The sequence below is a fragment of the Candoia aspera genome, chromosome 13 (assembly GCF_035149785.1).
Source record: "Candoia aspera isolate rCanAsp1 chromosome 13, rCanAsp1.hap2, whole genome shotgun sequence".
Taxonomy (NCBI): domain Eukaryota; kingdom Metazoa; phylum Chordata; class Lepidosauria; order Squamata; family Boidae; genus Candoia; species Candoia aspera.
Genome location: NC_086165.1, coordinates 14556534 through 14581762, shown reverse-complemented (window position 1 = coordinate 14581762; position 25229 = coordinate 14556534). Strand labels below are relative to the sequence as shown.

Below are 25229 nucleotides of genomic sequence, written 5' to 3'. Positions count from 1 at the left end.
TCAGTCATGCAGCAGTTCTTTATGCTTTTAACACTTTGTTACCCTTTTTATAGCTTTCACTAATGAGATTAGTCAAATTTACCTCTTTATACTTTGAACATTTTAAAGCAGCTTTCTCCAATATGCAGCCCTATACTGGGAACTAGCAAGGTTGTTTTAATGGTTCTGAAATAGTTGACTTGATGCCATGCTAAGAAAGGGTTGGCTTTTGGAATGACCTATACAAATCATACTCTGCAGTGAAAAAGGCACCAAATGACATTGAGAAATCCTGGTTAACAGCCTCTGAATGAATGGGACAGATAGCAAAAGAACAGGCCCCCAGTGGAAAAGAGGTTCATGTAAAGATACAACTACATTAACTACAGTAAAAAGGAGAAGAGAGCAAATGAACAATAAGAGCAAATTTTAAAGTGAAATATCTGATAAGCAACCCGTTACGAAATAAAAGCTTTGCCCCTGAGAGAAAATGAGGTTTCTTTTTCTTCCTGAAGGAATATATAAGACATAAATGGGGGGGAAAGGCACTTACAAAGGGAGAGGTGTTTTGATTTCTTTCAGGTTTCCTGGGTTTTCTCAATATTCCTGTTTGATGAGAATCCTTTTAAGGTTACATGGTAATGTGTTTTATGAAAAGTTCTGCGTAATAAAATTACTGTGTGATTAGAGATGCATTAGGATTGGATGGGGTGGGGCATAGAAACAAAGCAATAGCAAAAAGCAATTCAGAGGGTGTTGGATGACATTTGCATAAAGCCACTAATTCGTTCCAACTCCTTATTGTTAAAGACCACAGGCCCTATAGTGAGTCTAGAGAAAAGCCATTCAGTTTACCAGAAAGGATATAGAAACGTTTCAACTATAAAGCCTAACTCAGGCAGTTATCTATGCTGGGACAATAGGATGCCAGGGAGATGATACACTATAGTGATACCAAAATCAAGGGTAAGACCCACCATTTTATATGTTGACACTAGAATTGTCTGTTTAACTATGACTTGTTGAATAATCTGTAGTTCTTTGAGTTTGGCCAACACACTAAGCATAAATAATTGTTTGCAAATCACAGTGACTGATTTTTTTATGACACTGAATCCCAAAACGAAGCAAAACAGGTTATCAGCTGGCTTGAAGTGTGTACCACACTAAGGAGACTAGATGGAGCATTGTCCAAGTAGCTCCCTTTGATTTCTCAGCTGATACAAAGAGTCCAATAAATTGGGCAGCCAATAAATTGAAATAAATAAAAAAGTTGAAGAGTTCTTTAATGTCACCCACCTGTATTGTGGATTAAAACGGCATAGAATAGCCATGAGATATACTGCTAAGTAGATAGAAGATTGAACCACAGTATACGAGCAAAGATTTTTGATTAATGATGACAATAAGAAGTAAAATTCTTCTTTTCCTTTTCCCTTTTCTTTTTCCAAAACTAGGTTGCCGAGAGAGACAAAGCTTTGGAGGTTTAATCCAGGACAGGATTTAATGTGGAAGGATAGCGGGTTCAGTGGTGATGCTCATGGCATGATTCCCCCATGGAAGCATATGCTCAGACACGTTTTTTCTTAATGCTTAATACTTTTCCATCTGAGCTACTGTTTTGCACTTGGGTCTTTGAGATTTTGTAGCTCTCAGGGTAAATCCCCCATGCATGAAATATACCCACCCCTGATGTAGCTTCATCTAACACTGGATGTATCCTGGACTCTAAGTAGGCACAGTATTTAGCATAGAAAGTAAACAGCATCAGTATTCATAGCCCTTTACACAGGCAAGAATATAGTTACCCATCTCAAGCACCTCATGAGCTAAAATTTGAGAGAGGAAAGAAAAGAAAGGGGTGGCAGAGCTAAATCAGGGAAAAGATGCATTTATTTAAATGTTTAAAGCTTGATTACAGACTCAGTTGCAATAGAGTATGGGAAGCTTTCAGATATCATCTATCACCTGAACAGAAACATTAACCTCCCTCCATTTTTCTTTTCTTTCTCTCTTTCTTTCCCTGAGGGAAGCATGTATGGTAAACTGTGAAAACTATGTCCATCTCACAAAATACTGCAGTTGTTACCCTTTAAACATTTTCCAACATGCAAATATTCCTGCAGAAGTGCATGTAACCTCCTTTTTGGATACCCCAAATATGGGATGGGTGGGTGAAATTGGTGTATCAGCCAATATTGACATTTGGTAATGTGTGAAATGATCTTTTGTAGATCAGGCAGGTCAAGGGGAAAAAAAATCCCTTGCCAATCATGTATCATATTCTGGAAATGTCTCTTTAGGTGAACAATATAGAGTCTGAGGGTTATATGACCCTCTTCAGCTGTGAACACTTTTCTTGCAGGATTAAACCTGTTACTTAATATGTCTGGAACATCTCCAGAGCCTCCTTTCACCACTTTTAAATATGGCCCCTTACTTTGATCTGGCCTACTTTTGCAAAAGCCTAAAGAGATCTGATAGGTTGAGAGGCACATTTCTTGAGTACAGGGGAAAGAAGAATGGCCTTTCATTTCTTTATGCTGATCAGTAGAAAAGGATATATAATAAAATAGGGGTCCAAAACTGGATAATATTACTATATATCTGAATATCTATTCTCTTGGATTCAATGTTGTTGTTTATTTGTTTAGTTGCTTCCGACTCTTCGTGACTTCATGGACAAGCCCGCACCAGAGCTTCCTCTCAGTCGTCAACACCCCCAGCTCCCCCAGGGACAAGTCTGTCACCTCTAGAATATCATCCATCCACCTTGCCCTTGGTCGGCCCCTCTTCCTTTTGCCCTCCACTCTCCCTAGCATCAGCATCTTCTCCAGGGTGTCCTGTCTTCTCATTATGTGGCCAAAGTATTTCAGTTTTGCCTTTAATATCATTCCCTCAAGTGAGCAGTCTGGCTTTATTTCCTGGAGGATGGAATGGTTTGATCTTCTTGCAGTCCAAGGCACTCTCAGAATTTTCCTCCAACACCACAGTTCAAAAGCATCTATCTTCCTTCTCTCAGCCTTCCTTATGGTCCAGCTCTCTTCTTCTTCTGTTAGGTCATTGCCATATTTGTTTTTGATCATACCCATTTTGACCTGGAATTTACCTCCGATGTTTCTAATTTTCTGGGAGAGGTCTCTTGTCCTTCCTATTCTTTTGTCTTCTTCCACTTCCATGCATTGCTTGTTTAAAAATAATTCCTTATCTCTTCTGGCTATCCTCTGGAATTTTGCATTTAATTGGGCATATCTCCCCCTATCACTGTTGCCTTTTGCTTTCCTTCTTTCTTGGGCTACTTCTAGTGTCTCAGCAGACAGCCATTTTGCCTTCTTGGTTTTCTCTTTCTTTGGGATGTATTTTGTTGCCGCCTCCTGAACAATGTTGCAAACGTCTGTCCATAGTTCTTCCTGGACCCTATCTACTAAGTCCAGTCCCTTAAATCGATTCTTCACCTCCACTGCATATTCCTTAGGAATATTAGTGAGTTCATATCTAGCTGATCTGTGGGTCTTCCCTAATCTCTTTAGTCTGATCCTAAATTGTGCAAGAAGAAGTTTGTGATCGGAACTACAGTCAGCTCCAGGTCTTGTTTTTACCAACTGTATAGATGTCCGCCACCTTTGGCTGCAAAGGATGTAGTCAATCTGATTTTGGTGTTGTCCATCTGGTGAAGTCCATGTATAAAGGCGTCTCTTAGGTTGTTGGAAGAGAGTGTTTGTTATGCAGAGTGAGTTGTCTTGTCTATCAGCCTATGTCCTGCTTCGTTTTGTTCTCCCAGGCCATGCTTACCTGTAATTCCAGGTGTCATTTGACTGCCCACCTTAGCATTCCAGTCTCCCGTGATGAAAAGAACATCACTTTTAGGCGTGTTGTCCAGTAGGTGCTGCAGATCCTCATAGAACTGCTCTACTTCAGCTTCTTCAGCATCTGTGGTTGGGGCATATATTTGGATCACTGTGATGTTAGATGGCTTGCCCTGAATTCGAATTGAGATCATTCTGTCGTTTTTTGGGATTGTATCCAAGCACTGCTTTAGCCACTTGACTATTAATTATGAAGGCTACTCCATTTCTTCTGTGATCCTCTTGTCCACAGTAGTAGATCTGGTGGTCATTTGATGTGAAGTGGCCCATTCCAGTCCATTTCAGTTCACTGACGCCCAAAATGTCTGTCTTTAATCTTGACATCTCACCAATAACCACATCCAATTTGCCCTGGCTCATAGATCTTACATTCCAGGTTCCAATGGTGTGTTGATCCTTAGAACATCGGATTCGCCGTTCACCACCAGCACCGTCGGCCGCTAGCCATCCTTTCGGCTTTGAGCTAGCTGCGTCATCACGTCTGGGGCTAGTTGAACTCATCCTCTGTTCCTCCCCAGTAGCATTTTGACCATCTTCTGACCTGGGGGTCTCCTCTTCCAATGGTATACCGACATATCTCTGGTTGTACTGATCCATTTAGTTTTCACGGCAAGAATACTGGGGTGGTTTGCCATTACCTTCCCCAGGGATCGCATTTAGTCTGATCTCTCTGTCATGACCTTCCTGTCTTGGGTGGCCCTTCACAGTTTAGCTCATGGCATCATTGAGGTGCTCAATCTCCAGCACCACGACAAGGTAACGATCCTTTGCTGAAGCTTGGATTCAATACAGACAGGGAATTTCAAGGCTGTGGTCTAGACTGAGAAGTAAGCAATAAATAAATAAATGAAAAATCCTGGTGAAGTTAGTCAGCTTTAAGACCAGTGTGATGTGGATTTCACGTATTTTTGGCAAGAATAAAGAAATGGTTTGCCGTTGCTTTTTTCTGGGGATGCTTTTGATTTGACTGTCTAGGAAAGCCCTAAGCTTTCCTGATTGTCTCCCATTCAGATACTCATCAGGTCTGATCCTTTTTACATTTCCAAGATCAGCCTAGTTCACCTGGGTGCTGCTATGGATGGAGAAATGATTTATTATTAGTGCTATGCATAACAATTTTTCTCCATTCCTTTTGCATCAGTTCTCCTTCAGCTTGATGAAAGAAAATGTACTTCAATAGTTCTTCTAAAGGAGAAGAGAACTTCAGTGAAATTCTTCTAGGTGGACAGTTGTGTTCCTGCACTTATTCAGTTACAAAGTAGAGCACTCACACATCTCCTTAAATCTCTTTCATTGCTGTATCTTCTATTCAGCATTCTGCAGCCTCCCTGGCTTCTCAGTCTTGAAAAGCTCTCTGGTAGGATTCCCTTCCTGACATCTTCTGTTAGGATTTAATGAAAGCCCAAGAAACCATGAAGGGTGCCCAAGTGGTGGAGAAAGAATTAGGTGGAATAAGAAAGGGCATTTATGTATATCCTCATATCTAAATATATGTGGATGTTCTGCTTTCCATTATGCATCCTTTCTCCAGCAATTTAGCTCCACCCTGACTTCCCATGCTTCTTTTGAATCCCAAGGAAAGACATCAGGATGGAACTCCTCTTATTAGACTTTCTGATTGGGAAACGTGGGCAGAGTGACTGCAGAGAGAGATAAATATGGGTAACAGCAAAGAAAATGAATAGAGAAAAATTGTAAGGTACATTTAATTACAGTACTATTATGACAATAGCTGTCTTTGAGAAAAGGATTGGTTGGCTGAGAACTTCAGTGGTAAAAATGGTTTGTGATACAGATTTTGATGTGATTGTTGGATTAAGGAATTTGGAAAAATGGAAATGCTCAAATATACATAGTTGATTTAAACTGGTTTGGATGGCTGGTAGAAAACAAAGCATCCAAGTGCATTCTGTTATCTTCAGTATCCATTTTTCGCTACTTTGAAAATGTTCTGTTGAAAGCTTATGTATTAATTGGAGATGAGAAACATCTGTTATTAAAGCCTTATAAAATATTGCTTAACTAATACTATGAGGAGCAAAAGCTAAACCAACATGATTAGAGAGGAGCAAGACTTAACATCATTAATTATATCTGTGATAATGAGACAAAATATGGTTATAGAGAAATAATGTTTCATTACGTGCTAATCTACAGGTGAACTGTTTTAAAACAATGTCTTGTCTTATGTAACACCATAAGAATTATGTAAAATATATGGTTTAAAGAATGCTAATTCTTGGAAATGTCATAATGATGAAAGGAGATATATGTTCACGCATTATAGACTTGTAAATTAGCTAGAACATTATGGAAGAGATGCAAAGGGAATAATTTTATCTGGGCTGAATTAAAAACAAAGATAAAATTTGTGCTTCTTATTTTTATTGAGCTTTCTGCAAATGGTATTTGTTTCTTATTATAGCAAAACGTCTCCTTTGCACTGAGGAAAACTAGCTCCTGCAACTTCATAGAATGTCTATATAAGGTTTGGGGATGAGTTTATTTTTTTGGCAACAGTATAGGTATTATTTACCACTGTGTTTTTGTGTGATCTTTTTTTTTTGAAGTGTGTGGGGGACTTTCCAGTCTAGGCTACAACCCTGGGATTTCCTGATGATCTCTTATCCAAGTACTATTTGGGTCTGGTTGCTCAGCATTTCAAGACCAGCCAAGGTCAGCTAGGAGTTCTTCCTCTTCCTCTTCCTCTTCCTCTCCTCCTCCTAATATAACTTTATTAATAATTTGATTATAATAGTAAAATCTAATACAAACTAAACTTGAAGAGAATGGAAAGAAAGGATAAAAAGTGCAAGGATATGAATCCAAGGGTGGGAGGGAAGAGCTCTAGTGTGCTTCCATAGGCTAAGTAATGTTTCTTAAACTTTTTGCTCTCAGGACCCCTTCCCACTTTTAAAAATTATGGAGGACCACAAAAGAACTTGGGTTTGTATGGGTTACATTTATTCATATGTACTGTGTTAAAAATTAAAATTGAAGCATTCACTGCTGCTACCACTTCTCCCAATTGTTTGATGGGATTTTAATATTATATTTTTCAACATAGGCTGGCAAATATTTTTGATTTTGTGGACCCCTGGGAGGGTCTTGGGAGACTTCCAGGGGTCCTAGGACCACTCTTTAAAAAATGCTGGGCTGAGGTGTATGTGCAAGAAATCTGCTTTGTTTTGAAAATGTTTTATCCCATTCAGGGATTTCAGCCAATCTTTCTGCAGTCTTTGAAAGGAGGATTTTGCAAGTCAGATTTCTCTCTCTACAAAAGCAGGAAGACCACTCCCTCTGGCCCTGAAGAGTAAGACCATTCCTCCCAACAGGCAGAATGAAAGAGGTGGTAGAAGTTTGGAGATGATAGTAGTGGATGTGGAAGGATAGAGTTGTGTATCACATGCTTGTCTTTTGCCCCTGAAGCTAGCCTGTAGACTTCAGATGCTAGAGAGGACATTATTCCTCAACTGTATTCAAGAAAAATTCAGTCACCAGCTTTGTAGGTAAAATAGCAAGAAGGGAAGCTCCCATCTTTGCTACAGGCATCAAGTGTCTTGATCCAGCCCTGTTGGAGCGGTAAAGACCTCTTAGCTTCCTTCACACAAGCTAATCTTGGTTAGCTTTATTATGGCTGTGTTGTGTGAACCAGCCTCTTTACGTTATAATTTAGTGTCTTGTACCAACCCAGAGAATAAGTAAATTGCAGCATGTTCTGGAAACACATCTATCTAGTAAAAACTAATTTTCTCAGTTTCATATGCTTGCAATGATTTTATAACAAAGTTTAAACATCCAATGGCATATCTCATTTAATTTTTACCAATAATGCAGATGAATTCTGCTTTTTCTCCTCACCATTCTGATTCTGCCTCCCACTCAGTCTCTATTCTTAAAAGAGCTTTGATACTTATTCCTTATGAGATGTTGCTACAGGGAAGATAAATACTAATCAAATATAATATTTATTGATAAAGACTACACTAAATAAGTGAAGGGTGTTATGTGGGAATTTAGCTCCATGAGACAGCTTTTGCTTTCCCATACAATCTGGTTAACAGCTTGTGCCTTGCTGATATCTGGGAGAGGGGAGGCACTGGAGGCCCATCTTTGGAGAGGCAGCCTAATCTTATGCAGTGAGCAGCACCAGACACTGAGATCCAGCAACAATAAAGCTTTATTGATTCAAACCTTTTTAAAAAAATCAAACTTACATTCATTCACACATACTATTGATATACCACCCCACAGCTAGGTTCTGTGAAGATAGCTACATAGCATAGGTAATGGGACAATGGGGTTTTCCAACAGAGACCCATGCAGCTTGGGTTTTTTTTAATGTTTTGTCAACAATGTCCTGTCACACATGCCTTTCCATGTCACCTCAGCCTTTTGTTAATCTGTTAGGTTTCTACTCAGATGTGACTTGCTTCATGGCAGTTAGCTATTATAATTCTGCTTGCTGCCCTCTGGTCTCTGATCTTCATCAACTGTTTCCCAGTTCCATGCATCTCTGTTCCCAGTGGAAGACTCTATTCTTCCATTCCAAGAAAGTGAGAGGAGTTATTTTCTTTTCCTATCCCACTCGCCTATAATTTAACTAAACCTGAGGCCAGATTGCTTGCTCTCTCCCAAAGCTCAGCAATCTATCTATCTATCTATCTATCTATCTATCTATCTATCTATCTATCTATCTATCTATCTATCTATCTATCTATCTATTCATTCAATTTGTCCCTGCCCATCTCCTCTGATCAGGGGACTCTGGGCAGTTTACAATAATTAATTAAAACAACAATCATACAAATCATTACAATAGAATTGGATTGTCCAAACTTATACAAAGGGTGGTGGGTTCTTTTCCCTCCCCATCTTTCCAGTGTGCCTTTTCAGTAGATTTCCTTTCTCTGAAGAAGCAACATGTGGCTCTAGTTTTCTATATTTAATCCATCTTGTTTGGACACAGGATTACTTTTTAGAGTGTTCCCCATGCATGCACATTGCACATGAAATCAGGTTTGCTGGCTCTATCCCTGATGTTAATACTCTCCTGTGTGACTGCTGACACCTGGGTCTTTATTGAAACATAATTTTAAGGTTGTGAGCACTCTGTAACAGTGACAACTGTGCAAATGCAGGGGTTTGTCTGAATAAAAGTGAATCTACGTGCATACATCTGTAGGCCCTTCTTCATCAGTATTTTGCTGGGTCTGCGCATATTAGGGCTTGGAAGAACCAGGGACCACACAGCTATTGGGGTAGGCCCCTCCAAGCACTGAGAAGATGCATGGAAGATGTCATCTGATTTCTCTTCTTGTGAGGGACTATAATGTCTGATAATAGAAAAGCAATCTTCAGAAAAAGTTTGAGAATTCTTTGAGAAGGAGCAAGCTCTTCAGAACCATGAGCCAGTTCAGGCAGATCCTAATTCTTTATAGGAAAGGGACAGCCTTGCAGTCATCTTTTCAGGAAAGACAAGAGGAAGCTAAGCAGAGTCAGGAATAGAAGCTGTAGAATGGGACCTCTGTGATGGGACTCCACTGGAGATTCCTTAGGGCCTTTTGTAGGATTGGAGCATTCCAAAGAATTATCTATGAAAGACAACTAAGACATTTAGGGTTGAATTGGATCCTGACGTCAATCAGTACATCTTGAATAATGGAACGTTTGCAATAGTAACAACATGTATTTCTCAGGCCACTGGTTGCCAAGGGGTGGATGTAGTGTACAGGATGTCATTGAAGCTAGCTAACTTTCTCTTGTAACAATAATTTCCTGTCCTTGATGCTGACTCCACAGTTCTGCCTAATATTTGCTGTTTGACTCTTTTGTGACTTTATATCTGGTGCTAATAAAGCTGTCTTGACATCTGGGATGTTCCAGTCTGCTACACACATTTGAATCTAGCAGAAACAAGCTGCAGGGTCAGCCATATCAGAACAGTGACATTGGCAAAAGGAATTATATAGAAGGGCTGAAGGACGGTGTAATTTCAAATGCAAACTTAGAAAACATGCATTCTGGGATTTGGCCCTCCCAGTGACTCCACTTCTTGTTGGGAGGCTGAAATTGTTGCCTTTTAAACAATCAAATATCTTCTTCCCCCTCTTCCCTTTTCCATAAACTTGGTCTGGTTCAGGTATTGAGTTTCTGACATTGCTTTGAAACCTGCAGTGGTTAAATTAACAGGAATGTCAAGATGGGCATGAGGACCAGGAGCCGGGGATGATGAAGGGGTTGGAAAGTAAGTTGTAAGAGGAGATATTGATTTAGCCTTACATAGGATGATTGGAAGGAAGATGTGACAGTACTTTTCAAGTATCTGAGGGCATGTCACCTAGAGAACTACAACCATGTAGGGCTTCAGTTAAAGGAAGGTAGATCATGGTTGAATATTAAGGAAATAATCCCAATAATTAAAAAGCTATTTGACAGTGGAACTATTATCCAGAGAGGTAGTGAGCTGTCCTTCATTAGATGTTTTTAAGGAAATGCTGGATAGCCATCAATTAGGAATGTTTTGATTTGGATTCCTCTACTCAACAGTGGGTTGGGCCAAAGGGCCATTAGCTCCAAGTTTCTTTAATTCTAGGAGTCAACATCAAAGAAAAAATTAGGAAGCTGAGCTACAGGATTAGTTTGGATTTGGATTTGGTTATGAGTGAAGTATGCACCCAGCCACAGTTGTTTGTAACCCATGGTTTATTGGTTAGTATGAACCAATCCACAAGAGATTTTTCAATAAGTCATGCTAAATGAAACCAACCATTGTAAAATACAACAGAAATAGAAAAATTTCTTGAACAGCCTTAGAAAGTTGACAGGCTGACTGAGTTTTCTCTTCCTAAGGTTCCTTAAACTGGTCTATGAGAAGGGGTTTTCTCTGTGATTACATCTAGAACAGCCATCCCCAGCTTTGGTGTACTCCAGATGTGTAGATTTTAATTCTAGAATTCTCAGCAATGGCCATTCTGGTTGGGAACTTTTGGGGGTTGAAATTCATAGATCTGGAAGATGAGCAGGTTAGGAAAACTGATTCTGAAGTGGTTTGACACTTTATAAGCAGATAATCTCATTTTGGGATTATCAGGGAGATCTTCATGATTGACCTGAGTTGGAGTGTCCTTTCTTCCAAGATCCAGGTTGATTGGAATGAGGCCTTTGGTGATGAATTGCCCAAAGCTCAACCGAAGATGGCAATTAGAGGACAGATCAGTTCATATGTCCCAGAGTACTAGTATAATGTAAACCTTTTCTCTCTTGGTAGATAAATGTCATGGTTAGGTGTCAGCAATCAAATCTTAATTGATTTATAGTCCCCTTACAGAGTTGTTTATGTTGTGTCAATCGGTTTGCTTGTTGCTAAGCTGTTAACACAAACCATGGTGACACAAGGTTATTTTTTTTTCAGAGCTGCTGATTAGTTTATCAAGGCTCAAGCATGTTGCCCAAGGGAAATGGAGAGATACGCCTTCCAAACTGGCCTTATGTAAGCTTGGTTAAACTTTTCACCTGGCATTTAACACCAGCCTTGGGAGAGCTAGTTTGAAAGTCTCTGGATGACATGGAAAGCAGCACTTCTGTTTATTATAAATAGATTTTTAATCCATGATTTTTCTTGGGGAACATCAAAGTTAATTCTGAGCCTCTACTGCTTTTCTTTCCCATTCTCTGATTCACATGTTGTGCTAAGCTATGATTTATATGATCATGCCTTATTGAACAAACCAAAATTGGCTAAGTTTGTACTACATGCTAAGCTGTAAGCCATGACAGAAAATAAAGTCAGTTTCAAGTCAAGTTTGAGTTTATTCATGCAGTTTTCTTGACATGATTCAGAAGTGATTTTCTGTGGTCAGTGTTTTATACAGTTCTGGACTTCCCAGATGATCCCCATCCGAATACTTACAGGTCTGACACTATTTAGCTTTCTGGAATCTGTGATACAAACCAGTATAGCTGGTTTCAAATGACAAGATAAGTCACATCCCAACAAATTACATTGTGAGTTAGCAAAATTCTCTTATGGATATTATCATTAATTCTCCAGTGTCAGGGTATTTGTGTTATCATAACAGTTTCATGTATATTCAAAGTAACTATTTTATCTATGCTTAAACTTTTATGCAATTATTTGCATTTTTCCCACTGCTTATCTTATTGCTTATGTACTTTGTACCTCATCTGTCTATACCTACTAACTTAAAATAACTCATTTCTCCAACAGGTAGACTCTATTTCTTGAAAGCTTATGCTGTAATAAATACATTTGCCTTAAATTTATCTTAAAGGTGCCTCAGGTTGTGTTTTTGTATATTTGATCGCTTGCTGAACTTACCGCTTCCAAATGTTCAGAGCAACAATAGCTCAAAGGATTCATAATTGCAACATGATCACAAGTTTGAACAATGGACCTCGTACAGCATGTGTTTATGCAGACGTAGACAATTGGTCTGTTCTCTGTGGAGCTCTTGTCAAGCCCATTTCACCCCTAGAGTGCCTAAAACGCTTTAATGAGCAAGATTCCTTTTTATAAAAGAGGACAATATCTTGTAAAAGCAAAGTGAAGTTTATGAAGGATTGTGTTTATATTGCAGAGTTCCCATGACAAAGATGTGATTCTGAGTACCCTGAGTATTCTCACAAATCTTCTTTCAGTTGGTAAGTGAAAAACTGAATGTTCTATTGTAGGATTTAAGATGGGAAATCTTGTTTTGGAGAGGTCCCAATGTACCAATCTCCAGTAATACAACTGGATAATATTAGACTCTGGATTAGTAGTTTTCTACCCCTACTTGTAATATTCATATACATATTCCATGTAATATGGAATGCTTTATTTACATTAAATTGGTTCAGTAGCGAAAAGAACACCTTTTCCCACTCATCCCTTATATTCATTAAGATCTTCAGAAGAAGATCATGGGATTTTATTTTAAGTATCATATTTAATGATCATCAAGAAACTTTATCCTCTGTGAATTTTGTCTGATCCACAAATTAAAATGGATGCAGGGGGACATCTGAACTAGAGGGTTGCTTTGCAACAGAACAGCAGCCACTTGAAAGGAACTGCCGAAGGTTCCTAATTCGGTTTAGAATGTGAAGGAAAATTGCACAAAGGGAGTTATGTACTCAGCTACTTTTTCCACCCTGATCACAGCCCCGAATGCTGCATGTGCTGAAAAACATCCGTCCCCTAAATTGGCAGAATACTTGGTTGGATTGTCTTATTTGCAATCCAAGCTTCTGAGCCAGTTTGGTGTAGTGGTTAAAGCATCAGGCTAGACATCGGGAGACCATGGGTTCTAGCCCCACCTGAGGTACAAAGCCATCTGGGTGACCTTGAGCCAGTCACTCTCCCTCAGCCCTAGGAAGAGGCAATGGCAAACCACTTCTGAAAAACCTTGCCATGAAAACTGCAGGGACTTGTCCAGGCAGTTGGCAGGAGTCAAAAAAATGACTTGAAGGCACCACTGATAGACAGACAGACAGACAGATAATGCTAGCTAGCTAGCTTCTGACCACTGCTGTACCTTCTCCTTTGGAATATATCAGCCTCCCCAACCTGCTATGTCAGGAGATCTTGGATTTCAGTTTCTAGAATTTCCAGATAACAAGCCCCAAAGCCATTGTGGAATCCTAAAAACTGAAGTCAAAGTCATCTGTAGGGCAATAAGTCAGAGTCAGGTTAGACAATTCCTGCACTGAATACCTTTCTTACCTGATGTGCAAATGGCATATTCAACTGGGTATGAAAAAATTGCACATATCGGTGTGCAAAGCAGACCTGAGCTGCTTAAAATCTACATGCTGGGTATCTGGAATAGCTTTTATAACTGTCCTTTCCTTTCCCCAGGGACAAACAGGAGAGTCCAGTACACTATTAGCAAAGGGGGTAGTGAAGCCCTTTTGCAGGCATTGGTGAATGCGGCACGAACTTCCATACCAGACTATGACATCTTGTTACCTCTGTTGCGCTTGCTGGTCAAAATAGGCTGTAAAGGTATTTATTGACAAGAGCTTATATGCTGTTCAATTCCAAATGGTTCAGCGTGGCTTTCATCAAGCAACAATAACATTAATCATCATCTTCTAAATCACAAACATCCCCGCGTGTGCCATCGAAAAGAGGTAGATCAATCCTCATTGTCCATAGATGCTTTCCTGAAGAGCCATGTCTTCATGGCTCAACAAGGATGAGGTACTGTGGATATCAGGGGGCAAATTGATTCACAGATGGGGAGTTATTTTTGAGAAGGCTTGACTGTGGGGACTCTTTCATTCCCATGGAGAAGGGACGTTTAACAAGCTGCCTTCCCAGCTCTTACTGGATAGACAGTCTCCGCCTGTAGCAGATGGTCTCCAAAATATCCAGCCTTGTACAGTAGGGCTTTAAAGCTGCCAACCAATAATTTGAATTACATCTGGAAGCAGCCTGGCAGCCAATGTAGCTTTTGCACTTGTGGTGTCACAGGGATGAATCTAGATATGTCCCTAAATACCCAGGTCATTGCATGCTACACCAGCTGAAGTTTCTGAATGGTCTTCAAGAGTGGCCCCATGTACAGTGAGTTGTGATAGACCAACCTTGAGGTGACAGGGACATGAATGGCTGTGCACAATACCTCTTGATGCAAGATTGGCTAGAATTGGTGTACCTGATGTAACTGCACAAAGGCCCCTCAGGCCACAGCTTCCATTTGCTGTTGAAGCAGGAGCTGTGAGTCAAGGAGGCCCCCAGATTGCAAACACCCAGATATAGTGGCTAAGCCTGTTTTTTATGGATCAGTACTACACTGCTATAATATGAGCTATGCCTTTATGCCAAACATTGTGAAGAGATGTCAGCTATCTACTGGCTGTGTCATTCTCCAGATATAATGGTTAGCCAATTACAGACAAAAATAAGTGGCAAAATTACTTACTGAGGCTTTGAATAATAATGGTAGGGTTTCATACAGTCATTATGTAGTATATTCCCTAGAAAGAGGCTCAGCCACTGTGATGTTTTGAATGGAACTGTCATGAAAGAAAGCTGGAACCTAATGTCAAGGTCAATCAACCTAAATAGGTACAGTATGCTCCTATAATTCCCTGTTTGCCACTCATGATAGCATCAGGGAAACAATGTAATCAAGGAAATGATAAAAGGTAATGCCCCAACCCACTGCACTGGGATCTTGATTCAAGTATTTTTTTCATTCCCATGTTGACTTTCTAAAACAGAGGCATCCATGCATCCTTGTGATCTTTAGCAGCCCTTTTCAGCATCTCCCAGAGGTTTTATGAGCACAGTGTACAGAATCTATTGAGACTTCAGCTCAAAACTGAATAGTCTTAGAGTTACTTCCCCACTGTTTATTCCTGACTGGGAAAACTGGCCTCTGGACCTGGTCCTCAAATTCATCCCTATTCAGAAGTAAGTTCTATTGAGTTCAGGGACATTTATTCCTAAATAAACATGCATAGGGTCAGCTTGACTTTCAGACATGCTGTGTCCTTTAAACGATGATGTAGCAAGAAAGTGGCTAACTTCAGTGTGTATCATACATTGGATTTTTAGAAACCTGGAATAAAACTGCATGAGCTTAGATGCATGGGCAGGAAACATTTTGCCCTGAAATTATAAGCCACACAAATTAGCATCACTGAAGTCAGTAGGAGAAACAAAGCACACAAAACTCCAGGTGGAGCCAAAAAGGGATGAATAAGATGTGAAGTTGGAAGATCTCAGTGAAAGAGACTTTTCCCCCATATCCAAGACAACTGTTCTCTCCATTAGCAGTAGAAGGTCTCTTAGTTCATATTAATTTCCCCTTTTCCTTTTCCCCAGATAAGAAGTTTGGACTAAAAGCACAACGTCTGGAGGCAGTTGATGTAACCCTCAGCTTGGCACGAAAAAATCTTAACCGCCATGAGAATCTCACCCATTGTCTCTGGGCACTGCAGATTTATGCTTCTACTGGTGATTACTTCCACTCTGGTCACTGCACTTCAGCGTTTGGTAGAAAGCACATTTTGGTAGTCCGAATTTGATAGCCAGGTTTCATGGGCTACTGGGGTTGTTTGGAATTCTGAGAGCATATCATGGACACTCAAGCAAAATAGTGGCCAAGATGCAAGTTCTAAACTATCCATACACCAAAAGGTTGAAGTTGTCCCCAACGTTCATTCTAGATTAATAAAAAATGGAATTGGATAAGGAGCCTTGTGGACACCAGGGGAATCTCTGCAGGCACACTCCTTCCTTCATCTATTTCTTGCCAATCATGTTTTCTGTAATATTATGTTTCTCTCTGCAGCCAGTCAGGGCTGGCCCAGACTGCCACACATGATCTACTTCTGCTGGAGGATCTCTGGCAATTCCAAGTGTGTCCAGTCTTTTCTGCCTACTCTCATTTTTCTTCCCCTTCACCTTCTCTAACCTTGTTGTCACTTCCCTTATGGAGACTTCTAACTGTATCAGCAGCGGTTTGGCCCAGTTTAACATGCTTAGCATTTTAGATCTTCCCCTTGAAGATTTAGTGCTACTGGCTGCTGGCCCTGTAAGTTTTCTGTGGGGGCATGCAAGACCCCAGTGGTCTTCACACACCCTGGGCCTTCCTGGGCAGGCAGCCAAAGTCCCATGCCCTAGTCCTCCTCTCTGAGATAAGCAGTATTTGAAAGGGTGTGTACAACAGGTGGCAGTTGAAAGGCATCTTGATTTAAGCGTGTTTATTCCCACTGCCTTGCACATTCTAAGTCTTTCCTCATGGCTTGTTTTTTGTTTTGGGTCTGCTTTCACGTGCAACAGGAAGAGAAGCTAGTATCTGGAAATTCAGGGGCAGGCTGATGGGCTAGTGACTCAGGACAGGCAATGGTGGTTACCACAGATCTCTCCAGTACTGATTGAAAAAAGTGGGGAAGACTGACAAGGAAAGTGTAGTGTGCTGCACGGATAGTGATCCTGTTATTCAGGAAGAGTGGTGAGATCTTATTGCCCTCTCTACCAACACTGAATAGACAACTCTGGTTGATGCTCTTACTGTCAGTGCTTCCGATCCCCCTCCCAGCTCCCCCTAAAAACAAGATGAAGCCTGCACTTGCTTTCATTTACAGAAGGTGAATTGAGTGACAGTTACTGTACATTAATGTTGGTAAGAACCCAGTATCATTCACTGACAATTCAGAGGCTGCAAGGCAAGCTACATGGGCTCTGTGTTTTTGGCAAAAAAAAAAAAAAGCTTAGAAGGAGCAACAGAAGAGATGCTGCTTGCACTGCCTCATATAAAATGCAAGTTTACAAAGAATTTGCTGCCAGAAGTTCAACAAACCTTCATTCATCCCATGGATAGTTCTGAATTTCATTCCATTTTTAAAGAGAAGGGTGACCTTCTGGTGTAACTGTTTAACAAGAGGCCTCCAAAGTTTATACAGCTTAGGGCCTCGCCAAGGCTAAATCTGGCACTGCTGCTGGTTGTTTTTCTTCTTTTCCTTCCTTCCACCATTCCTAGAGACTTTACATATATTTAGGGTATATATAACTTTAAGAAAAGATGATTGAGGAGGATATATTAGCACTCTTTAAATATCTGGAAGGATGTCGCATAGAAAGAGGTGTTCTCCCTTGCTCCAGAGAGCATGACACAGAATAATAGATTTAAGTTAGACGAGCATTCCTATTGAATGTTAGAGGGGGGGGGGGACACCTTGACAGCAAAGGCAGTTCAAGAGTGGAACCAATTATCCAAAGATGTGGTGGGCTCCCCTTTATTGGATCTGTTCAAGTGGAAGTTAGACAACTATCTGTCTAGAATGCTTTAATCTGATTCCTGCATTGAGCAAGTGCCTGGGCCTAAATGGCCTCTTCAAGCACTATGGCTCCACAATACTGTCTACTGAGCTGGGTGTATGGTTCTGTGTTAAAATCCTTGACAGACCATGAGTTAGTTGACACTTTGCCTGTCAGTGTTGCCCACCCCATCTCTCCGCTGCTAGCCCTAGAGTGACAGCCACCACCATCTGTGCTGAGTCCTTGGTCTTGGGGCTGGATACTGCACCTTCATATTTCTGCTAGCTTTGGAAACTAAAATACAGTTTGAAAGTCCATGGTTCAAGAGATGGAGCAGTGGATGAGGTGAATAGGCACTTTAAACTAATAGAGATGCTTCTTACATTTGGTGAGATTTCTCAGGACTTGTCAGAGAAGATTTTGGAAGAGTCAAAAAGCATGCAGGCAATTGCAGGCAACCTCCTTCTGTTGTGTCTCCTAGAAATCATTTCCCAGATTCCATGTTCTGAGCCTATTTTTCCCATTTTTCATTCACTGCAGTTACAGTAGGAACTATGTTGGGCATTAATGGAGCAATGGACTTGCTTTTCCAAGTTATCACACCATATACCAAGAAGCATACCATCACAACAAGGTAGGTTGAGAAACATAATAAAATACCACCTTTAGACATGTCAGATTGGGAAGAAAGCTTCCAGCAGTGTGTTTGTCTACAGCTGGGGTAGTCTGGATAAATGTAATAGTTTATCTTCTGGACTCAAGTCGAAGCATGAAACTCTATGTGGATAAAAGAATATAGGAAGAATATCCATGGCTCTTGATGCTCTATTACAGTGTTTCTCAGTTGCAGCAACTTTAAGATATGGGGACTTCAGCTCCCAGAATTCCCCAGCCAGCATGGGAGTTGAAGTCCCCATATCTTAAAGTTGCTAAGGTTGAGAAACACTGATCTATTCTTCCTCCTGAATCATGGGCAGCATAATTTAAAGAACATCTGGTGGAGTTGTTGGGAAGAGGGTATGTGTCTCTGTGCTTCTAAGCCTACCAAATCAACTTGCTTGGCTACTGTGGGTCACAGATTGCTGGACCAGGTACCCTCTTTGGATGTTTGTGCAGGGTAATTCTCATCTTTTTATCTTATGTACTTGGAGGTGCTAGGGATCTGTGATTTTCTGCATGCAAAGCATAAACTCTACCACTTGGCTGCAACCTTTCCCTTGAATGATATGATACAAAATACTAGATGTTTAGAGTAATTTGGATGTTAACTGTTGAAATGAACTGATGTTGCCTTGTGAATTTATCCTATTTTTGCTTCTCTTCCTTTGCTGGATGGAAAATAGAAATGAAGACATTTGCTACTTGTTTTTAACCCATAAATTCAGTTCTGTTTCTGCATTCACTTGTGATTCTTTAAAATGTCCCTTTATATAAATATACGTTTAAATACTACATGTAAATACTCTAAGTAGCTATTTAAATATTCCTTCTGTATCTCATTTTGGCATAATTGCCAAGAACTGCACCAGAACACTTGTAAGTTCGGGATAGCTAAATTACAAACTGAATCATAAAAAAAGCAACTGTGTTGTGTTTTTTTAAGACAGGGAGGGTGACAAACAAATTGGGGATGCTGCAGTTGTTGGAACAGAAGAAATGATCCCTCCAGATTTAAGACAGAAAAAGGGTCTATACAAAATGTTGATAATCAACAGATAAATACATTTCCATAGTAATATGTTGGCTATACTTAATATCAAATCAATATCTTTATTACAGTTACAGACCAGCGTATATTTCACCAGCATCTGACCTACAAGATGCTCTTGTTTTTTTTTTTTAATCTGTTTAATCATGTCTGATTCTCGGAGACTGCCCGGACAAGTCCCTGCAGTTTTCTTGGCAGTTTTTTCAGAAGTGGTTTGCCATTGCCTCCTTCCTAGGGCTGAGAGAGAGTGACTGGATCAAGGTCACCCAGCTGGCTTTGTGCCTAAGGCAGGACCAGAACTCACTGTCTCCTGGTTTCGAGCCTGATGCCTTTATACCAAACTGGCTCTCACAAGAGATGTAGTTAAAACTATTTTGCTTTTTCTGTTGAGTAAATTTTTGAGCAATGAAGTGGGGACTTCCAGAGCTGAAGAGACCCTTGGTGAGAGGAGAAGTTAAATTGGTGAAAGGAGAAGGTACAAAGCTAAGCTGTAGAAACTATTCTGACTGCTCCTTTTCCCCAAGTGGGAAAAGGATGGTAGGGAACCTAATATGGGCATTAGAATTTTTCTACTGGAATGATAAGGCCCTGGCATAGGTTGGGAGATTCTGAATGAGGGAGCTTGGGATATCACCCTGGGGCTGATACATTTACTTTGGGAGGAAGAAATCCAGCTCAGCTAGCCATCTGTGGTATGGAGGAAGGTTATGAGGTACCAGATGGCAAACTTCTACTCAGGAAGGCTGCCTTACATCTGCATCTACTTGAAAAGCCTTGTGGGTCAGATAGAAACTGTATTTCTTTTCCTGTGAACTCAGTGCCCCCTTCCCTTCCCTTCCCTTCCCTTCCACCACCAAGACTTAAACCTGCCCTGGCTCTCTTACATGAAGCTAAAATTAGCTATGCAGCTGCCTGCTCCAGTCCTGTTCCAAGCCAGTTCTCAGAGTGAGATTTACAAGGCATGCACACATTCTCAACCAGAGGCACACAGGTTTCAGGCTGCTCAAACTGCCCCTGCTTCTCCTACGTTCATAGTTCTGACAAGGCAGGGAGTAAGTGGAGAGATGGGGAAAGAGCTGGAGAAGGTACAGAAAGGGCAGCCCGAGTGACCAAAGGGACAAACAGTTCCAATGGCTGAGTCTTTCCTAGCTTAGGAAAAGTCAAAGAAAGGGGAATCTTAGTTTGGCATGACTTATAGCTTTCTATGGTGATGGAATGTCCTGACATGCTGCATTTGCAACGTTGGTGACGACAAAGCCATTTTTTTTGCAAACACCCTGGTTCTTGATGGTCATTAAGTGCCCCACTTTGTTTCCTTCAAACTCCTCTATGGCCTTTTCAACCCTCTGTCTAATATCATACTGAACAATAGTTTATTTTACCAGTAGTTTGTTGGACAAGTCATAGTGTTCTGGTGCACTTAATGGATCAAGCTATAAATTATGCTTTACAAACCACTAGGCTTCAGTTCATATACTGCAGCATTTGGTTGTTAGATTTATATCCCACTTTTCCTCAAGACCTCAAAGAGGCATCCAAGTTATCTCCCTTCCACAACAGTGATCCCAGAAGGTAGACTGAGCCTATGGTCATCCTGTGAGTATCTATGGATAAGGATAGACTTGAACCTGAATCTCTTCTGTCCCAGTTCAACACATTAATCTTTCTTCCCATACTAAGCCAAAGGTCAAGCAAGCCATACTGTGGTTTAGCAAGACCTGGAAAGTCACCATTGTCATTGAAAACCCCAAACTACCTAAGCTGTATGCATGCATGCATGCAGATAGATACTTAGATAGATAGAACTTGGGTTGTCTAAATATAAACACTCCAAGTCTTGTCTTGTCTTCCTTGTGTTCCCAAAACACTTTTCCATGGTTACTTTTGACAAAGGCATTAGGGGTTAATTCATGAGATTAATTCCATTTTAAGCTCACAGAAACAAAACAAAATGACAAGATATGATAGGGTGGGAGACAGGTGACCCATAGTCAACACTAAGCTTCAACAAGGCCCTTTCTGTGGCTGCTAAACCATGTTGGATCCCAAATAACAGAAGCTTGTCGTAAGCTTGCCCATGATTATGGTTATTGAAAATGCTGAAAAGACGCTGTTACTCCCACCAAAAATTAGAGCCTTGCTGAAGAGACAGCTGCAGGAAGCAGTGCATCTGTTGAGCCCACTTAACATTGTTAGCAAATGAACAATTTGTTGGCCCCATTAGCAGATGGTAACGGGAAGCGACAAAGAACTAAACAAAACTGTAAACAAGACAGTACTGAATTAGATGCATTATGTTGCCTCTGCATCCATGAAAATGTGGAATGCTGCTAATGGCAGGAATAGTGATTGCTCTCATGAACTTTGTCAGGTTGGGGATCCTGACAGCTGTCTGAATAGCCAGTTTTCTCATGCCAGGGCTGTTCCACCATGTAATGAAAGCATGGCTCTTTCATAAAACATGGCATGCCTGGCTTGTAGACCCATCAAATATAACAATTGAAAGATCCCTTGGAGATAATCCACTCTAACCCTTTGTCAGTGCAAGAATCCACTGCTGTAGTATCCCCAACAGATGACTATCCATTCTAAATGCCCCCAACAAAGGAGAGTCCACCACTTCTTAAACTAGTCTTTGCTCTTATTGAACAATTCGTACCATTAGGAAAATGTCCTGATGTCTCACTAAAATCTACTTTCTTATGATTTAAACTCATTGGTTTTTGTCCTGTCATCTGCAACAGTTCTGCTTTGTTTTCTACATGACAACACTTCATATATTTGGAGACAGTTCTCATATCTTTTCCAGGCTAACCATACCCAATGCCTCCAATCATTCCTCAAGTTTTTCCTTCTAGGCCCCTTGTCATCTTGACTGATTTCCTCTGGATGTGCTCCAGTTTGTCAATGTCCTTCCAAAAATGTGGTGCCTGGAATTCTGATTGGATTGGATTCTGTATTCCGTTGTTATCCACATTAGTTTTGAAGCCTTGGCAGTTATTGTATGCGTGACTATTGATTCTTCTCTCCCCCCACCCCCTCTTTTAGATGGGAATATTTGATGTTTTCATAAGGGACAAATACATTTTAGAACAAATGAAGGCTGTGTTGCAATCAGCACAACAATTGTAATCAAAAGGAAAGCTGTAACTCAGTAAATACAAAAGCCTAGCAGATCCATGTAATAGACTGTTTCAGAAAGCAAATGCATCCCAGAAAAGGTTTTTAAAGGCTCTCTCTCTGTGTGTGAACATTCTCAAGGAGCATCTAGACAAAAGCTGCATGTAAAATAAAATTCAGCCATTAACATTTATGTTTCAGAGTTTTTCCTAAAGACAGCACTCACTGTAACAAAAGATTTTAGCACTGTATAGTAATGCAGTTCTATCTGCTTTCAGTTCATGTATTACCTGTGTTAGAATTCAAGATATTCCCATTACTTATCTCTGGTCATAAGATCGTTTTTCACATTACAATTTACATTAATGAACGCATCATCTTCCCATCCATCTTCCTTTTTTTTTTTTCTTTCCACTGTTTGATAAGTCTAGAATAGGCTTGCCAGGGCTTTTACAAATTTGCTTTCTCTTAGTTTATATCATGTGCTGGCTTAATCATTAAAAAAAAAACCCACACCTCCCGAACCTTAGGACTCCTGTCTTCCATTAAAGGCACTGAGCCAACATATGCTGGCTGCTGTCACTTCTGCCATTGCATTTCATATTTATTATGATGATAAATTTAATGCACAGGTAGATTTATGTAATGAATATGCAGATTCATCAGCATAAGATAAAAATCTTTGAGTCAGTTCTTTGTTTCCTTCCTAGAACTTGTTCTTTCAGTTTCATGACTTGCTTCTAGAATGTTTAAGAATTAAATGTTTCTCCCCTGAAATGGAGTACAGAAATCTTTTTGGTGATGCCACCTGCTCCTTTTGGAGCAGCCTACCCCTGAATTTCCAAATCTTCCCCTTCTTCATGGGTTTTTGAAGAGTTGTGAAGACGTGCTTCTTTAGGGACAAGTGAAGATCATGCTTCTGCAAATGTGTATCTGATTGAATTATAATTGTTATTAATGGTTTTGGTTTTAATTCCGTTTCACTGAAACTTTCTAAACTGCTTGGAGTTTTCAGAAATGTAAGTTTAAGTACGAAAATAAAATAGCAAAAATCCCATTCACATGGCAGGCAAATGCATGTATTAGCAATGCATGTTGAAGAAAGGCCTTATCTGTGTTGGTTGTACTCCTAAGTGCACCTTGTTTATACTCAGAGGCATCACATGCACTATGACACCATTGCATACTGTAAATGACACACAACTATGTAATTTCTGCCATTTGTATGATGTCATGATACATGTGGTATCACTTGATTCTTCTTCTGTTTCCTGTAGAAACCTGAATCCAAACTTGTAGAACATAGAGAGCCAGCCTGGTCTAGTCTAGTGGTTAAGGTGCCAGGCTAGAAACCAGGAGACTGTGAGTTCTAGTCCCACCTTAGGCATGAAAGCTGGCTGGGTGATTTTGGGCCAGTCACTCTCTCAGCCCAACTCACCTCGCAGGGTTGTTGTTGTGGGGAAAATAGGGGGAGGAAGAAGTAATAGGTCTGTTCCTTGCCTTGAGTTATTTGTAAAAATAATAAAGGTGGGTTAAAAAAATTTAAAAAAAATTAAGTTATTGCTAAGGATGTAAGAAGAATGCAGCATAGATTTCTATTAGAGCAAAATGCTGTGATTTGTCAAAACAGATACCATTGGTTCCCATAACATGCTAATCCCAAACTAAACAAATCACACGGTGACTTAATGTAATTCAGCATTCTTTATATCCAAAACTGTCTGCCACTCCCTTCCCTTAGAATCTATATGGAACCTAGGGGATTATGGGGAAGTAAAGATGGTGTGGTTAGAAGTCAGAATTTCCTCTGAAGTGGTCTAGTCTCAGTGGGTGTGGTTTGGGGGACAAATGTTAACATCAAGATGACTCAAGTGTCTCAGCAATCACTATGGAAGATCTATGTGTGTGTGTTTTCAAACCACAGTTCCTTATTGGAAGAATATTGACTATCCATAATTCAAAAATCAAAGTTGCATTTTCTTCTTGTTTTAACTAGAAACTGCATGGCCACCTGATGGAACAACTGGCTTAAGATACCCATGCAGTATTTAAAGCTTAGCAGCAGCCAGTTCAATAAGCAATGCCTACCGATGCGATGAACATGAATCTGAGTAAACTCCAGGAGACAGTGGAGGACAGGAGGGCCTGGCGTGCTCTGGTCCGTGGGGTCACGAAGAGTTGGACACAAGTTAATGACTGAACAACAACAACAACAAAATTTGTGCCCTTGGCATCTGAAGCTTTCTAAGGAAATGTCTGTTTATGTGTTCTTTCTTTTAAGAGCTGGGATATTTGGGAAAGACAAGGGAAAGCAAGGGTATTCTACAAAGCTCAGGATCTGCTTGGCTCCCAAAGCATACAGCCTCAGACAGGGCAGCTATTGGAAAAACGATTGATACATCCTAGTTACAGTTAACTGAGCAAGCTAATCCTGTTTGCCCTATTTTCTGTCTTTTCTGCTGGATTGCTGCAGAAAGATTAACTAGCGAAGCACATTATAACTCCAGAGAAGCAGATATGCAGAGAATGGGACATGCATCAGTGCAGCTAGGAGATGACAGGATACGCTTAGCTGCTTCAGGTGCTTCCCAAGAACACTCCCAACAGTGCTAGAGAAAATGTTCTAGTGGCAAGCTGTGTTAATGCCAAACTTAATTTAGGAGTGCTCATTGCAAACTCTGGGATGCAACTTCATGTATCTTGGTTTGAAGCACGCTTAATGGTGAGAAAAGCGTGACCAGATGATTAGAATTCTCTGAAATGAACAGCTGCAATGTTT

At 40.4% G+C, this 25229-nt stretch overlaps 1 protein-coding gene across 1 annotated transcript in view; it reads left to right on the top strand.

Moving 5' to 3' along the window:
• The first annotated feature begins 12237 nt into the window (after positions 1-12237).
• Positions 12238-25229, top strand: part of AGBL1 (AGBL carboxypeptidase 1) — a 336673-nt gene continuing 323681 nt past the window's right edge. Inside the window, exons 1-5 of the mRNA XM_063314373.1 lie at positions 12238-12288; positions 12446-12509; positions 13708-13854; positions 15685-15816; positions 18163-18256. Coding sequence (XP_063170443.1) covers positions 12238-12288; positions 12446-12509; positions 13708-13854; positions 15685-15816; positions 18163-18256 — 488 coding nt within the window. The remainder of the gene's footprint in view (positions 12289-12445; positions 12510-13707; positions 13855-15684; positions 15817-18162; positions 18257-25229) is intronic.